The sequence below is a fragment of the Anomaloglossus baeobatrachus genome, chromosome 10 (assembly GCF_048569485.1).
Source record: "Anomaloglossus baeobatrachus isolate aAnoBae1 chromosome 10, aAnoBae1.hap1, whole genome shotgun sequence".
Classification (NCBI taxonomy): domain Eukaryota; kingdom Metazoa; phylum Chordata; class Amphibia; order Anura; family Aromobatidae; genus Anomaloglossus; species Anomaloglossus baeobatrachus.
The window spans coordinates 44424938-44442377 of NC_134362.1; the positions used below are offsets into that span (position 1 = coordinate 44424938).

Genomic DNA, 17440 nt, shown 5'->3' on the forward strand with positions numbered 1-17440 from the left:
CTCGGCCCCTGTGGCACTTGCTCAGCCAGAGCCTCTGCTAAGGGGGGCCCAGGGGGAACCACCAGCTAACACTGTCCAGGTGACAGGGACGGAGTTTGCAGTTTTTACTGACAGACTTTCTGAAACTATAGCTAAGATTCTAGAAGCTTTGCAGTCCAGACCGGTATCTCAGACCATGGGCACTGTGGAATCATTGCCCCCTGGATCCCCTCAGTTGGAACAACAATGTTCCCCCGGGGTGTCTCATAGATCCCAGGGTGAGGTCTCTGACACGGACCGCAGCCCCAGACCGCCTAAGCGAGCTCGCTGGGAAATCCCCTCGACCTCATCACATTGTTCAGGGTCTCAGAAGGAGGACTCTCTGTATGATGAAGCGGAGGTAGCTGATCAGGATTCGGATCCTGAGGCCGCTCTCAACCTTGATACTTCTGATGGTGACGCCATAGTGAATGATCTTATCGCGTCCATACATCAAATGTTGGATATTTCTCCCTCGGCTCCTCCAGTGGAGGAGTCAGCCTCTCAGCAGGAGAAATTCCGTTTCAGGTTCCCCAAGCGTACAACGAGTATGTTTCTGGATCACTCCGACTTCAGAGAGACAGTCCAGAAACACCGAGTTTGTCCAGATAAGCGTTTTTTCCAAGCGCCTTAAGGATACACGTTATCCCTTCCCCCCCGGACGTGGTCAAGGGCGGGACTCAGTGTCCCAAGGTGGATCCTCCAATCTCCAGACTGGCGGCTAGATCCATAGTTGCTGTTGAAGATGGGGCTTCACTCAAGGATGCCACTGACAGACAGATGGAGCTCTGGTTGAAATCCATCTATGAAGCTATCGGCGCGTCTTTTGCTCCAGCATTCGCAGCCGTATGGGCACTCCAAGCTATCTCAGCTGGTCAGGCGCAAATTGACGCACTCACGTACGTCTGCGCCGCAGGTGGCGTCCATAACCACTCAGACGACGGCATTTGCGTCCTACGCTATTAATGCTGTCCTGGACTCTGCGAGCCTACGGCGGTTGCAGCCGACAATTCGGTGGCAATACGCAGAGCCTTGTGGCTACGGAAATGGAAGGCAGATTCGGCTTCCAAAAAGTGCTTAACCGGTTTGCCATTTTCTGGCGACCGTTTGGTGAGAGGCTGGATGAAATCATCAAACAATCCATGGGAAAGGAAACATCCTTACCCCAGGCCAAACCAAAAACACCCCAACAGAGGAGGGGACAGTCGAGGTTTCGGTCCTTTCGGGGTGCGGGCAGGTCCCAATTCTCCTCGTACAAAAGGCCTCAGAAGGATCAGAGGAACTCAGATCCATGGCGGTCTAAGTCAGAGACATTCTGTCTCACGGTTACAGGATAGAGTTCGGCTCTCGTCCTCCGACTCGATTTTTCAGAACATCTCCGCCTCCCGAGCGAGCCGATGCTCTTCTGCAGGCGCTGGGCACTCTGAAGACAGAAGGAGTGGTGGTCCCTGTTCCTCTTCAGCAACAGGGTCACGGTTTTTACTCCAACCTGTTTGTGGTTCCAAAGGAGGACGGGTCTTTCCGTCCTGTCCTGGACCTAAAACTGCTCAACAAACACGTAAAGACCAGGCGGTTCCGGATGGAATCCCTCCGCTCCGTCATCGCCTCAATGTCCCAAGGAGATTTCCTTGCATCGATCGATATCAAAGATGCTTATCTCCACGTACCGATTGCTCCAGAGCATCAGCGCTTCCAGCGCTTCGCCATAGGAGACTAACACCTGCAGTTCGTGGCACTGCCGTTCGGCCTGGCGACAGCCCCACGGGTTTTCACCAAGGCCATGGCTGCAGTAGTTGCGGTCCTCCACTCTCAGGGTCACTCGGTGATCCCTTACTTAGACGATCTGCTGGTCAAGGCTCCCTCTCAAGAGGCATGCCAGCACAGCCTCACCGCGACTCTGGAGACTCTCCAGAGTTTCGGGTGGATCATCAATTTTCCAAAGTCAAATCTGACACCGGCCCAATCGCTGGCATATCTTGGCATGGAGTTTCATACCCTCTCAGCGATAGTGAAGCTTCCGCTGAACAAGCAGCGCTCACTGCAGACGGGGGTGCAATCTCTCCTTCAAGGTCAATCACACCCCTTGAGGCGCCTCATGCACTTCCTGGGGAAGATGGTGGCAGCAATGGAGGCAGTCCCGTTCGCGCAGTTTCACCTGCGTCCTCTTCAACGGGACATCCTACGCAAATGGGACAGGAAGCCGACGTCCCTCGACAGGAACGTCTCCCTCTCTCAGGCAACCAAAGCTTCCCTTCGGTGGTGGCTTCATCCCACTTCACTATCGAAGGGGAAATCCTTCCTACCCCCATCCTGGGCGGTGGTCACGACGGACGCGAGTCTGTCAGGGTGGGGAGCAGTTTTTCTCCACCACAGGGCTCAGGGTACGTGGACTCGGCAAGAGTCCTCACTTCAGATCAATGTTCTGGAGATCAGGGTAGTGTATCTAGCCCTAAAAGCGTTCCAGCAGTGGCTGGAAGGCAAGCAGATCCGAATTCAGTCGGACAACTCCACAGCGGTGGCTTACATCAACCACCAATGAGGAACACGCAGTCGGCAAGCCTTCCAGGAGGTCCGGCGGATTTTGATGTGAGTGGAAGCCACGGCCTCCACCATCTCCGCAGTTCACATCCCGGGCGTGGAAAACTGGGAAGCAGATTTTCTCAGTCGCCAGGGCATGGACGCAGGGGAATGGTCCCTTCACCCGGACGTGTTTCAGGAGATCTGTTGCCGCTGGGGGATGCCGGACGTCGACCTAATGGCGTCCCGGCACAACAACAAGGTCACGGCATTCATGGCACGTTCTCACGATCACAGAGCTCTGGCGGCGGACGCCTTAGTTCAGGATTGGTCGCAGTTTCAACTCCCTTATGTGTTTCCTCCTCTGGCACTGTTGCCCAGAGTGTTACGCAAGATCAGGACCGACTGCCGCCGCGCAATCCTCGTCGCTCCAGACTGGCCGAGGAGGTCGTGGTACCCGGATCGGTGGCATCTCACGGTCGGCCAACCGTGGGCACTACCAGACCGACCAGACTTGCTGTCTCAAGGGCCGTTTTTTCCATCTGAATTCTGCGGCCATCAACCTGACTGTGTGGCCATTGAGTCCTGGATCTTAGCGTCTTCAGGATTATCTCAAGAGGTCATTGCCACTATGAGACAGGCTAGGAAGTAGCAGTCACTTCACTTCGGAGAGTGTCTGAGCTAGCAGCATTGTCATGCAAAGCTCCTTTCCTGGTGTTTCACCAGGACAAGGTGGTTCTGCGTCCGGTTCCGGAATTTCTCCCTAAGGTGGTATCCCCTTTTCATCTCAATCAGGATATCTCCTTACCCTCTTTTTGCCCTCATCCAATTCACCAATGTGAAAAGGATTTGCACTTGTTAGATCTGGTGAGAGCACTCAGACTCTACATTTCTCGTACGGCGCCCCTGCGCCGCTCGGATGCACTCTTTGTCCTTGTCGCTGGCCAGCGTAAAGGGTCACAGGCTTCCAAATCAACCCTGGCTCGGTGGATCAAGGAACCAATTCTCGAAGCTTACCGTTCTGCTGGGCTTCCGGTTCCCTCAGGGCTGAAGGCCCATTCTACCAGAGCCGTGGGTGCGTCCTGGGCTTTGAGGCACCAGGCTACGGCTCAACAGGTGTGTTTATCGGCTACCTGGTCGAGCCTGCACACTTTCACGAAACACTATCAGGTGCATACCTATGCTTCGGCGGATGCCAGCCTAGGTAGGCGAGTCCTTCAGGCGGCGGTTGCCCACCTGTAGGACGGAGCCGTTACGGCTCTATTATGAGGTATTATTTACCCACCCAGGGACTGCTTTTGGACGTCCCAATTGTCTGGGTCTCCCAATGGAGCGACAAAGAAGAAGGGAATTTTGTTTACTTACCGTAAATTCCTTTTCTTCTAGCTCCAATTGGGAGACCCAGCACCCGCCCCTGTTTTTTTTGTGTACACATGTTGTTCATGTTGAATGGTTTCAGTTCTCCGATATTCCTTCGGATTGAATTTACTTTAAACCAGTTTATAATTTTTTTCCTCCTTCTTGCTTTTGCACCAAAACTGAGGAGCCCGTGGGAGCACGGGGGGTGTATACGCAGAAGGGGAGGGGCTTTACACTTTTAGTGTAATACTTTGTGCGGCCTCCGGAGGCATAGCCTATACACCCCAATTGTCTGGGTCTCCCAATTGGAGCTAGAAGAAAAGGAATTTACGGTAAGTAAACAAAATTCCCTTCTTGGCTGTGCAAAATATCAGTTTCTGCAACTAAGATATAGATGGATGTATGATAATGAAAATTATAATATACAAACATATTGTCTCCAGGTTATTTAAGGAACGATTGAGCCAGCTAAAGGCCAAATTGGAAGAGGTGACGTCCGGTAAAGCCTTGGAATACATCAATCCTCTTGCAGACCTACAGAACAACATGAAAATCCGCATTGAAGTGGCAGGTAGAGTCTTATTTCAGACAACAGGAGCTAATCTAGCAAGGTGGAGACCACCACAGACCTCCCAAGACCCATATGTCTTTGTCTCTCCCCCCTAGGCATCTATAAGGGGTTTTGTCTGGATGTCATAAAAAACCGATATGAATGCGAACAGCAAGGGGCAAAGCAACATTTAGAGGTGAGTAACCATTTCCTGGCATTCGATCTATTTCCTCCACTTCTCTGCAAATACCATAAAGCTGTACATAAACATCTTTAACCCCTTCACAACCTTTCTGTCATGGAGCGTGTCCCGTTAAGCCCCGCCCCCTGCCTCGGGCAGGGTGCGGCGATCGACACACATATCAGCTGTTTTCAACAGCTGACATGTGTGCCTGCATGTTACGAGTGGAATTGCATTCCACCCGTAACATTAACCCCTTACATCTCGCTGCCAAAGTCTGGCAGCGAGATGTATATACGCGCGGTCACGATTTTTACTTACCGCCCCCACCGGAAGTTATGTGAGTGATCACGTGACTTTCAGTGGTTGCCATGGTAGCACAGGGTCATGTGATGACGCCTGCAGCTATGACGAGTCACTTTCGTTTTCACTCGGCCCGGAGCTGAATGAATCAGAAAGTGATCGTATCTGCTGTTTACAGCTGTATAGCTGTGATCAGCAGATAGGGCAGAGCGATCGGATTGCTGATCGCTATAGCCCCCTAGGAGGACTAGTAAAATAAAAAAAAGTAAAAGTTTTAAAAAAAAAAAAACCCTAAAGTTCAAATCACCCGCCTTTCACCCCATTGAAAATTAAAGGGTTAAAAAAATAAATATACACATTTGGTATCGCCGCGTTCAGAAATGCCCGATCTATCAAAATATAAAATCAATTAATCTGATTGGTAAACGGCGTAGTGGCAAAAAAATTCCAAACGCCAAAATTACGTTTTTTGGTCGCCGCAAGTTTTACGCAAAATGCAATAACAGGCGATCAAAACATAGCATCTGCGCAAAAATGGTACCGTTAGAAACGTCAGCTTGAGACGCAAAAAAAATAAGCAGTTACTGAGCACATAGATCCCAAAAAATGAGAACGCTACGGGTTTCGGAAAATGGCGCAAAACATACGCCACTTTTATTGGACAAGCTTGTGATTTTTTTTTTTTAACCCCTTAAATACAAGTAAACCTATACATGTCTGGTGTCTACAAACTCGCACCGACCTCAGGGATCATACCCACACATCAGTTTTACCATATAGTGAACTCTGTGAATAAAACATCCCAAAAACTATTGTGCCATCACACTTTTTTTGCAGTTTTTCCACACTTGGAATTTTTTTGCTGTTTTTCCAGTACACTATATGGTAAAACGTATGGTTTCATTTAAAAGTACAACTCTTCCCGCAAAAAACAAGCCTCATGTGGCAAGATTGACGGAAAAATAAAGTTACGGCTCTCTGAAGAAGGGGAGCAAAAAACGCAAAAACATAAAGTGCCCGGGGGCTGGAGGGGTTAAAGGGAAGGTGTTCTCAAAAAAAGAAAAAAAATTCAATAACTGAAAAAAATGTAAAATTTTAACGTTTTGTTTAAATATTATTTGTTTTCAATTAAGCAAAAGATGAAAAAAAAAAAAATTAAAATGTAAAAAAAAAATATTAAGTTTGATATTTTTCACTCTTAAACACTAGGGGGAGCAGCTGCTGAAATCCTACTGTAGAAGAAGCTCACATTACAGCTGCAGTAAAGTGGGCAGAATCTGCTCTCCTGTGTGTGATGTCACCCCCTCCCCCTCCCAATCTGGGTATTTCCAAAAGGATTAGGGAAGATGTTTAGGATCACAGTGCGGAGCCATTTTGTTGGTGACCTCAAAGTGATCCTAATATGTGTAAAGTGTCACCTAGGACAACTGTCATAGTTCCCCACTGTACACTGTGCCCCATATACTGTGCCCCACTGTATACTGTGCCCTGATATTTCTGTGCCCCCATATACTATGCTGAGAGGAGAAACTGCTAAGACACCAGGCTGACAAGAGTAGCTGCCAGCTGGGATCGGAGGTCCGAGGTGACATGCAGCGAGGAGGGGTGAGCTGCAGCCTGAGCGGCACTGCACTACAGATCTCACGGCACGATCAAAGCTCCCAGCTGCATGCATTCACCTCAGACCTCCAGCTCCGGCAGCCTGTGTCTGTCAGCCTGGTGTCTTGGCTGTTCCTCCTGTCAGCGATCAGAGCAGTGAGGAGGAGCTGCCGGGAGCAGAGGCCCAAGGTGAGCACACGCGGGGGAGAGCGGTGATGGCAGCGCTGCTTCCACAGCACACCAGGCTGAGTACAGAGTGAGTAACGGGGGGTGGGGGGGAAGTGCACCACACATTATATGCTGTGGGCTTCACAAAGATGGCGGCGATCTCCTCCCAGAGCTATGATGTGCCCAGGGGGCTTGTCCAGATCACAGCAGGGAGCAGCGCAGCCTCAGTGCTAGGGTCAGAGGCCGACCATTAGGCCTTATGCACAGGGGCTGCCGTATTTGAGTTGAGTAACTGTCGTTACACACAGCAAATCCAAGATGGCAGCCCCCAGTGTTTCAGTAAAACTAGAATTCAATAAAAACTAAATAAACAATGAATTTAATTTTGTATTAAAAATAATTTATTCCATAATCACTATTATTAATACAAAAAAAAAAAAAAAAAAGTGACACCTTCCCTTTAACATGCTGGCGGACCTGCCGGGCTTCTCAAAGCAAAGACTCTCGGGTAAAGTGTTGTTGGGGTTTACCTGAAGTGTCTCAGTTTGTGTATAAGATATATATATATATATATATATATATAATAATTATATATAATATATATTTTTTTTTAAGTATAATATGTGTGCTATGTTTGCAGAGCGAGAAGATTCTCCTGTTTGATAACATGCAGTGTGAACTCTTAGAGCGGATCCAGAGGCTGGAGGAGGATCGGCAGAGCATAGACATCTCATCCGGTAAGAAACCACATCGGCGTACACTGTGATGCGGTACTGTGTGAATAGCTCCTTCATGATACACTAGCTATACTATACAGCTCCCCCACATATCGGACACCCATGGGTGCTGCCTTTTTGCAGGAATCGGGAAGAGAATGTTTTATAATGCTATTATTCATGGGGTACGTTGACACCAGCAGACTCCTCTATTGATGGCCGCTCAAATTTTAGGGTTTCAGTTACTAAACCGATGTGATCGGCTCATTATAAAAGATAGGAAGCTGCATAAGGAAATGGGCCGATGGGTTTCCCACCCCACCGGATAGCATGCTGGTCCCGTAGCCTTAATCCGGAATAAACCTCAGCCTTCCTAACATGTTTTTTTTATTCTTTAGAGTGGTGGGATGAAGAGTTGAGGTCAAAACGAAGCCGCAGAAAGTGGGATCCGTTCCGATCTGAGAAGAAAAGGAGGGTCCCGCTGGTTTCTGGTATCCTTTATGTAATCTGCCATGTGTTTGAAGTCTATCTGGTTTTGCTGGAACAGTAATTGTATGTGATGGCAGAACAATGTACATATCACCACTTATGTCCTCTCAAAATGACTGTTCAAACAAAGCACAGAGGCTCGGTCCACCCTTTCTGTAGCCAAACAGTTCAGTGCACCATCCCACCTACTTATTTTCAATCGTATCTATGAAAAGTTGAGGAAGGACAAATCTATATCCGTGTGGACAGACATCGTGACTCCTTTAGCCAGTCTGTGCACTCGGCAGTGATGCCAAGATAGTTATTATTATTATAGCGCCATTTATTCCATTACATGTGAAAAGGGGTATACATAATAGGGACAAACACAACAATCATAAACAATATAAGGCACAGACTGGTACAGGAGGAGAGAGGATCCTGCCTGCGAGGGCTCACAGTCTATAAGGGGATGGGTGAGGATACAGCAGATGGGGGCAGAGGTGGTCATGCAGCGGTATAGTGGACTGAGAAGGGATGGGTGAGGATACAGAAGATGGGGGCTGAGGTGGTCATGCAGCGGTATAGTAGACTGAGAAGGGATGGGTGAGGATACAGAAGATGGGGCTGAGGTGGTCATGCAGTGGTATAGTGGGCTGAGAAGGGATGGGCGAGGATACAGCAGATGGGGCAGAGGTGGTCGTGCAGCGGTATAGTGGACTGTGAAGGATACAGTAGGTGAGAGTCCAGATGGTCGTGCGTTGCATTAGCAGACTGAGGGTTACTGCAGGTTGTAGGCTTGTCAGAAGAGGTGGGTCTTCAGGTTCCTTATGACTCTTTCCAAGGTAGGCGAGAGTCTGATATGTTGTGGCAGAGCATTCCAGAGTATGGGGGAAGCACGTGAGAAATCTTTGATACGATTGTTGGATGAAGAGATGCGAGGTTAGGAGAGAAGGAGATCTTGTGAGGATCTGAGGTTGCGTGCGGGTAAATACCAGGAGACTAGGTCACAGATGTATGGAGGAGACAGGTTGTGGATGGATTTGTATGTCATGGTTGTTAGACGCTGATTCCAGTGATTGGCTGCAGTGGTCAAAGTTACATATATTTCTATTTCTGGTTCATTATGATATGTTCTCTGCTAATATCACTGTTATTATTCTCTCCGTGTAAAGCTTTAGTTCTCCTTGACTATTACACTAGGTCCTTATATTGTATACATGCTGCGGGATTTGGATATCCTGGAGGATTGGACGGCGATCAAGAAGGTAAATGATCCGATGTGTATTCTTTATAGGTGCGGAGATTTGTTGCGGCACAAAACACTCATCCGTACAAATGTGATAACGCTTTGTAGTGAATGGCTGATCGCTCCTGTATTGCTGGGAACATCATAAACACTTTGTTTAAAATATCGTATTTTTCGTTTGATAAGACGCGCCCCAAACTTGAAGGAGGAAAATAACATTTTTTTACTGTTAAAATGAGGGTCCGTCTTATAATCCTAGTGCCTCTTATATTAGCACACCCGGGGGGAGCGACAGTGGTGGACCGTCTCAGGAAGGTCACAGGAGGCAGGGCGATGCTGCGGGCTCGGAGGAGGGGGTGTCACGGCTCAGGCGGGTTGGTGATACTGCGGGCTCGGAGGAGGGGGTTTCGTGGCTCAGGAGGGTCGGTGATACTGTGGGCTCGGAGAGGAGGGGGTGTTACGGCTCAGGAGGGTTGGCGATACCTCGGGCTCGGAGGAGGGGGTGTCACGGCTCAGGAGGGCTGGTGATACTTCGGGCTCGGAGGAGGGGGTGTCACGGCTCAGGAGGGTCGACGATGCTGCGGGCTCGGAGGAGGGGGGTGTCGCAAGTTCATCTCCTCAACCGTCCCCGATTCAAAGCAGCCTGCCGGCAGATCAATGGCCTGTGACACCCACTCCGAGCCCTCTGTATTTCCTATCCTGCGCCACCACTGCCACCCCGGTGAGCCATATGTGGTTTATAAGACGCATCCCCATTTTTCCCCCAGTTCTGGGCGGGGGGGGGGGAGCGTCTTACAAATTGGAAAATACCGTAAAGAAATGCATTATATATATTTATACACTGCATGACTTAATTCTGATGACTACCATGCAAATTATTTATCTTACTGCAGTGTTGTAGAATAAAATCATATTGCTGTACTGAAAGCTGTTAACATTCATCTGTGTGTGTATATAATATAAATAAAGCTCTGTTTGTGTATATATAATATAACTAAAGCTCTGTGTGTGATTACACAGACACCCCATGTGACTCAGGTTACGTCATAGACTGTTTTGATGGGAAAATTACAGTTACTCTCCAAAAAAACCTGCCTCCATTAAGGTCAATAGAGCTGCGAGCTACAGGTCATTAATAGGAGCTGTGAGTGGTTGCTATAGGAACAAAAAAGAGAATTTTGTTTACTTACCGTAAATTCTTTTTCTTATAGTTCAGTATTGGGAGACCCAGACCATGGGTGTTTAGCTTCTACCTCTGGAGGACACACAAAGTACTACACTTAAAAGTGTAGCTCCTCCCTCTGAGCTTATACACCCCCTGGTGAGCAGACCCAGCCAGTTTAGTGCAAAGCTGAAGGAGAATAGCCACCCACAAGTAGAACAGAGCAAGAGCCGGAACAACCGGAGACTCTGTTCACGACAACAGCCGGTGATAACATGCGGAACAAGAAAGTGCCAACAGGCAACAGGGAGGGTGCTGGGACTCCCAATACGGAACTATAAGAAAAAGAATTTACGGTAAGTAAACAAAATTCTCTTTTTCTTTATCGTTCCTATGGGAGACCCAGACCATGGGACGTTCCAAAGCAGTTCCTGGGTGGGAAATAAACCGAACAAGTAAGAAGTAGGCAGAACCTAACTTCACAAATGGGCGACAGCCGCCTGAAGGATGCGTCTGCCCAAGCTCGCATCTGCCGAAGCATGAGCATGCACTTGGTAGTGCTTTGAAAAGGTATGCAGGCTAGTCCAAGTGGCAGCCTGACAGACTTGCTGAGCCGTAGCCTGGTGCCTGAAAGCCCAAGAGGCACCAACAGCTCTGGTCGAATGTGCCTTGATCCCCGGCGGGGGAGGCACCTGAGAACTCTGGTAGGCGTCCGAAATGGTCGATCTAATCCAACGGGCCAAGGTCGGCTTAGAAGCAGAGGCCCTTGCGCCGACCTGTGGTTAGCACAAAAAGAGAGGTGCACCGCCTAAGAGCAGCGGTGCGAGACACATAGATCCGGAGCGCCCGCAGCAGATCCAGAGTATGCAGTGATTTTTCAAAGCAATGAACAGGAGCCGGACAAAAGGAAGGCAATGAAATGTCCTGGTTAAGGTGGAAAGGAGAGACTACCTTAGGAAGAAAGTCCGGAGTCGGACGGAGAACCACCTTGTCTTGATGAAAAACTAAAAAAGGTGACTCCGAGGAGAGCGCAGCCAAAACAGAGACTCTCCTGAGGGAAGTTATGGCCACCAGAAAAACCACTTTCTGTGAAAGACGATGCAAAGAAACCTCCCTAAGAGGCTCAAAGGGGGGTTTCTGCAAAACCGTGAGAACCAAATTAAGGTCCCAGGGATCCAAGGGCTGCCGGTAAGGCGGAATGATGTGAGACGTGCCTTGCATGAAGGTGCAGACCTGAGCCAGCCGAGCGAGACGCCGCTGGAACAGCACTGACAGAGCTGAGACTTGTCCCTTGAGCGAGTTGAGGGACAGTCCTAGCTGCAGACCGGACTGTAGAAAAGACAGAAGGGTCGGCAAAGAGAATGGCCAAGGGGGATGGCCGGTAGAACGACACCAGGACAGGAAAATTTTCCAAGTCCTGTGATAGATCTTAGCGGAGGAAGACTTACGGGCCCGAGTCCTAGTGGAGATGACTTCAGGAGGAATACCAGAAGCCGTCAAGATCCAGGACTCAAGAGCCACGCCGTCAATTTGAGAGCCGCAGAATTCAGGCGGAAAAACGGACCTTGTGAGAGTAGGTCTGGACGGTCCGGGAGATGCCACGGCATGTCTACGGACAGATGGAGCAGGTCTGGATACCAAGCTCGTCTGGGCCAGTCCGGTGCAATGAGGATGACTCGACAGCCCTCCATTCTGATCTTGCGCAGAACTCTGGGCAAGAGAGCTAGAGGGGGAAACACGTAGGACAGACGAAACTGGGACCAATCTTGAACCAGTGCGTCCGCGGCGAATGCCTGAGGGTCGTGGGAGCGAGCCACGTAAACGGGGACCTTGTAGTTGTGACGGGATGCAATTAGGTCCACGTCCGGAGTGCCCCATTTGCGGCAGATCGACTGAAACCCTGCCGGGTGCAGGGACCACTCGCCACTGTCCACGGATTGACGGCTGAGATAATCTGCCTCCCAGGTTTCCACGCCTGGGATGTGGACTGCGGATATGGTGGACTTGGAGTCCTCCGCCCATTGAAGGATGCGTTGTACCTCCAACATTGCCAGGCGGCTGCGTGTCCCGCCTTGGTGATTGATGTAGGCAACTGCTGTCGCGTTGTCTGACTGGACTCGAATGTGCTTGCCCGCCAACAGGTGGTGAAATGCTAGGAGAGCTAGAAGCACAGCTCTGGTTTCCAGCACGTTGATTGAAAGGGCTGACTCGGACGGAGTCCAAGTGCCCTGCGCTCTGTGGTGGAGACATACTGCTCCCCAGCCGGAGAGACTGGCATCCGTGGTGAGAATCACCCAGGACGGAGCCAGGAAGGAGCGCCCCTGGGACAGGGAGAGAGGTCGAAGCCACCACTGAAGAGAGCTCCTGGTTTGTGGCGACAGAGCCACTAACCTGTTTAAGGAGGAAGGCCGCTTGTCCCAACAGCGGAGAATATCCAGCTGCAGGGGACGCAGATGGAACTGGGCAAAGGGAACCGCTTCCATTGACGCCACCATTTGACCCAGCACCTGCATCAGCCGCCTGATGGAATAACGGCGGAGCCTCAGCAGAGAGCGCACCGCTAGCTGAAGGGACTGCTGTTTGACTAAGGGCAACTTCACAAGTGCCGTCAAGGTCTCGAACTGCATCCCTAGGTACGTGAGACTCTGGGTCGGAGTCAGAGTGGATTTGGGCAGATTGACCAGCCACCCGAATTGGGCTAGAGTGGCGAGAGTGAGCGAGACACTCCGCTGACAGTCTACGCTGGATGGAGCCTTGACTAGAAGGTCGTCCAGGTAAGGAATCACTGCCAACCCCTGGAGGTGCAGAACTGCAATCACTGCTGCCATGACCTTGGTGAATACCCGAGGGGCGGTGGCCAACCCGAAGGGGAGAGCCACGAATTGGAAATGATCCTTTCCTACTGCAAAACGTAGCCAACGCTGGTGTGAAACTGCAATTGGCACATGCAGATAGGCATCTCTGATGTCGATGGACGCCAGGAAATCCCCTTGGGACATAGAGGCAATGACTGATCGCAGAGACTCCATGCGAAAACGCCGCACCTGAACATGCTTGTTGAGAAGCTTCAGATCCAGGATGGGCTGGAAGGTACCGTCCTTTTTGGGAACTAGGAAGAGATTTGAGTAGAAACCTCTGAACCGTTCCCGGGCGGGAACCGGTACAATTACTCCATTGGCCTGCAAGGATGCCACGGCCTGCGAGAAGGCGGCGGCCTTGGAGCAGGGGGGAATTGAGAGAAAAAATCTGTTTGGAGGACTGGAAGAGAATTCTATCCTGCAGCCGTGGGAGATGATATCCCGCACCCACTGATCGGAGACGTGTTGAAACCAAGAGTCGCCAAAGTGGGAGAGCCTGCCACCGACTAAGGACGTTGCTGGAGCGGGCAGATAGTCACGAGGAGGCTGCCTTAGGGTATGTGCGCACGTTGCTTTTTACCTGCTTTTTACCTGCTTTTTTGCTGCTTTTTCTTCTGCGCTGTTTAATGCCAAAATGGATGTGTTCTTCTATTCAAGCAAAGTCTATGGGAATTTGGGTTTCTTGTTCACACTATGTTGTTCAAAATGCTGCCTTTTTGTGGCAGAACTTTGGTCAAAAACTCAGCTTTGCAGTGCAAAACCCAAATGGCAAAAACAATTGACATGTTGCTTCTTTGAAAAGCTGAGTTTTTGACCAAAGTTCTGCCTCAAAAGGCAGCATTTTGAACAACATAGTGTGAACAAGAAACCCAAATTCCCATAGACTTTGCTTGAATAGAAGAACACATCCATTTTGGCATTAAACATCGCAGAAGAAAAAGCAGCAAAAAAGCAGGTAAAAAGCAGGTAAAAAGCAACGTGCACACATACGCTTAGTGGCAGCAGCTCCTGCGGTCTTCTGAGGACGCGCTTTTGGGCGCCAGTTGGATTTCTGGTCCTTTGCTGAGTTAGCGGACGAGGCCGAGGGCTTAGAGGACGACCAGTTGGAGGAACGAAAGGAACGAAACCTCGACTGATTCCTACCCTGGGCAGGTTTCCTGGTCTTGGTTTGTGGCATGGAAGTACTCTTCCCGCCGGTAGCTTCCTTAATAATTTCATCCAGCTGTTCTCCGAACAGCCGGGACCCAGCAAAAGGGAGCCCAGCAAGGTACTTCTTTGAAGAAGCATCTGCCTTCCACTCTCGAAGCCACAAGATCCTGCGGATAGCGAGGGAATTAGCCGAAGCCACCGCGGTGCGGTGAGAAGCCTCCAGCATGGCAGACATGGCATAGGATGAAAAGGCCGAAGCTTGGGAAGTTAAGGCATCCATTTCGGGCATAGATTCCTTGGTGAGGGAATGCATCTCCTCTAGAGAAGCAGAGATGGCTTTGAGAGCCCACACTGCTGCAAAAGTCGGAGAAAACGCGGCCCCCGCCGCTTCATACACGGATTTGGCCAGAAGGTCAATCTGGCGGTCAGTGGAATCCTTAAGGGAAGTGCCATCAGCCACCGACACAACGGTCCGGGCTGCGAGCCTAGACACCGGAGGGTCTACCTTAGGGGAGTGAGCCCACTCCTTGACCACCTCAGGTGGAAAGGGAAAGCGGTCATCAGAACCACGCTTTGGGAAGCGCTTGTCAGGACAGGCCCTGGGCTTGGTCACAGCGGCCTGAAAACTGGAGTGGTTAAAGAACGCACTCTTTGTCCTCTTAGGCAAGGTAAACTGGTGCTTTTCTTCCAGAGAGGGTTGCTCCTCTGATACTGGCGGATTTAGATCCAGTACAGAGTTAATAGAAGCAATCAAGTCACTAAGATCTGAGTCACTTTCGGACAGATAAATGGGGTACATGGAGTTAGCCTCCGAGCCCCCTGTAAAGGCATCCTCCTCATCCTGCGAGTCAGCTCTGGAATCAGAGCCACGGGAGGAGGAAGGAGAGGGAACCCTGCGTCTCTTCTCAGGAGGACGGGGTCTGGGCCCTGATGATGAATCCTCTGTGAGCTCCGGTCCTGAGAGACCCCTAGCAGCAGAGGCACCCTGTGAAGGGGGCTGATGCATATTCATCAGAGTCCTGGACAGAAGTCCCATGGACTCAGCAAAAGACTGGGAGATAGACCTAGAAAAGGATTCTACCGAAGCCGGGGGTTCAGCCACAGGAGCAGGAGCAGCCTGAGAGACCACTGGGGGAGAGACTCCAGGCTGTGGCACCGCCAAGTTAGAGCAGGCATCACAATGTGGGAAGGTGCTCGGTTCAGGCAGCAGGAGCTTACATGCAGCGCATACAGCATAAAGCTTTGGGGCCTTGCTCCTCGTGTGAGACATGCTGCTGGAGTGGGGGCTCTGCCAGAGAATGAACCCCAGAGAGTATATATAGAGATCCACAACCGGAGACCGGTTGTGGCTTACCAGACCGCTGGAGCGGTGTTGTGTGCCCTCCAGATCCCGAAGCCCGGACCCCCAAGCACAGCACCTCAGCAGGGATGCTGCAGACCAGCGCTGCAATGACTGATCGCAGAGAGAATGCTGAGAAAATGGCCGCCGGGGCGAAGAGAGGGGGCGGGACCTGCTTGAAGAGCGGGATCTGGAGGGCCATAGAGACCTACAGGGGAGGGGACGCACACTGCAGTGGGGAGTGTCCCTCCCCTGTACAGAACGGCCGGCGGGAGGAGCCGAGCCTGTCCCTCTGAATGAGTGACATGCGAGGGCAGTGAAACAGAAACTAGGCCTCCGGCGAAGCCGGGGCCTAAATTTGATCGGCGCGGCCGACGAGCAGGCACCATCGGCGCGGTTCTCAGGCGACAGCTAGAGAACCCGCCGGAAATGTCAGTAAACATAATAAGCACACTCTCCCCCAACAATAAAGTACAGGGACCCAGAAATATAAACGTCTCAGGTACTTAGCTGCTGAGACGCAGGGCCAGGTCCCTGGGGATGAGTGCTCCGGTCCAGCAGGGTCCTGAAGGGCTGCGGATGGAGACCGGTCTCCTGCCAAGCATGGAGACCATGCTGGCTCCCACTTCAAGCCAGAGCCCAGGAGGGATGGTGAAGGAGCACGGCATGTAAGGCTCCAGCCTAGGAAATCAACCTTACAACACCGACACAGTGGGTGGACCCCACTTCTTCATCTCGTTCCAAAAGGAAAAAAAAAATCATATGAGAATGCATGTGTGGATGTATGCCTCCTGACACAAAGCGATAAACTGGCTGGCTGGGTCTGCTCACCCAGGGGGTGTATAAGCTCAGGGGGAGGAGCTACACTTTTAAGTGTAGTACTTTGTGTGTCCTCCAGAGGTAGAAGCTAAACACCCATGGTCTGGGTCTCCCATAGGAACGATAAAGAAATAAATTGTTAGTAGAAGAAGCTTATGTGTGAGGTAATAAGATGTCAGTGGAGAGACTGAGAGAGACACACAGACAGACAGGGAAAGAGAGAGACAGTCAAGGAGACAGAGACAGACAGACGGGGACGGAGACAGATTGAGAGACAGAGACAAGGAAAGAGACAGAAAGATGGAAAGAAACGGACAGGGAAAGAAACAGACAGGGAAAGAGACAGACACGGACAGTTACTACAGCTAGAGATATATATATATATATATATATATATATATATATATATATATATATATAATATATATATATATTTTACAACCTCTTGTGAACTCTTTAGGGTATATTAATAAATCCCCATTGGGGATTAAAAGAAAACAAAACAAAAAATTCTTATCCCCTTCTGTCCCGCCCCCTCTTCCCCATTTACAAAAATAGGCTCCAAAGTTCAGTTTCAGTCTATCAATATAAAATTTAACCTATATGAAAAATACTGTAGAACGGGAGAAATGCCCAATTTGCGCTGTTTGTTATATATATATATATATATATATTATATTATAAAATATAATATATTATAAAATATATTTATTTATTATATATATATATATCTCCTGAAAGTAGGGGGTTAATGAGTGAATCGGAACTTCTAGCGCTCGCTGATTAATGGCCGGCATGTTTGCTGTGACGGATTTCGTGCCCTTCAGCTATTACTACTATATCAACATCAAGTCTGACATTGACAGGAGAGAAGCCGCGGAGACCCTGCTCTGAGATCCTGTGTATAGGATTTACTTACTCCAAAAACAGTGATAGGGACCTTAGATTGTGAGCCCCAATGGGGACGATGATGATGATGATGATG

The 17440-nt window shown here is 50.0% G+C and overlaps 1 protein-coding gene across 1 annotated transcript in view; it reads left to right on the plus strand.

Moving 5' to 3' along the window:
* The window catches only part of BRMS1 (BRMS1 transcriptional repressor and anoikis regulator), a 40256-nt gene that overhangs the window by 17665 nt on the left and 5151 nt on the right, over positions 1-17440 (plus strand). Inside the window, exons 4-8 of the mRNA XM_075325636.1 lie at positions 4338-4465; positions 4561-4640; positions 7336-7432; positions 7810-7902; positions 9083-9147. Of these exons, the coding sequence (XP_075181751.1) occupies positions 4338-4465; positions 4561-4640; positions 7336-7432; positions 7810-7902; positions 9083-9147 (463 nt within the window). The remainder of the gene's footprint in view (positions 1-4337; positions 4466-4560; positions 4641-7335; positions 7433-7809; positions 7903-9082; positions 9148-17440) is intronic.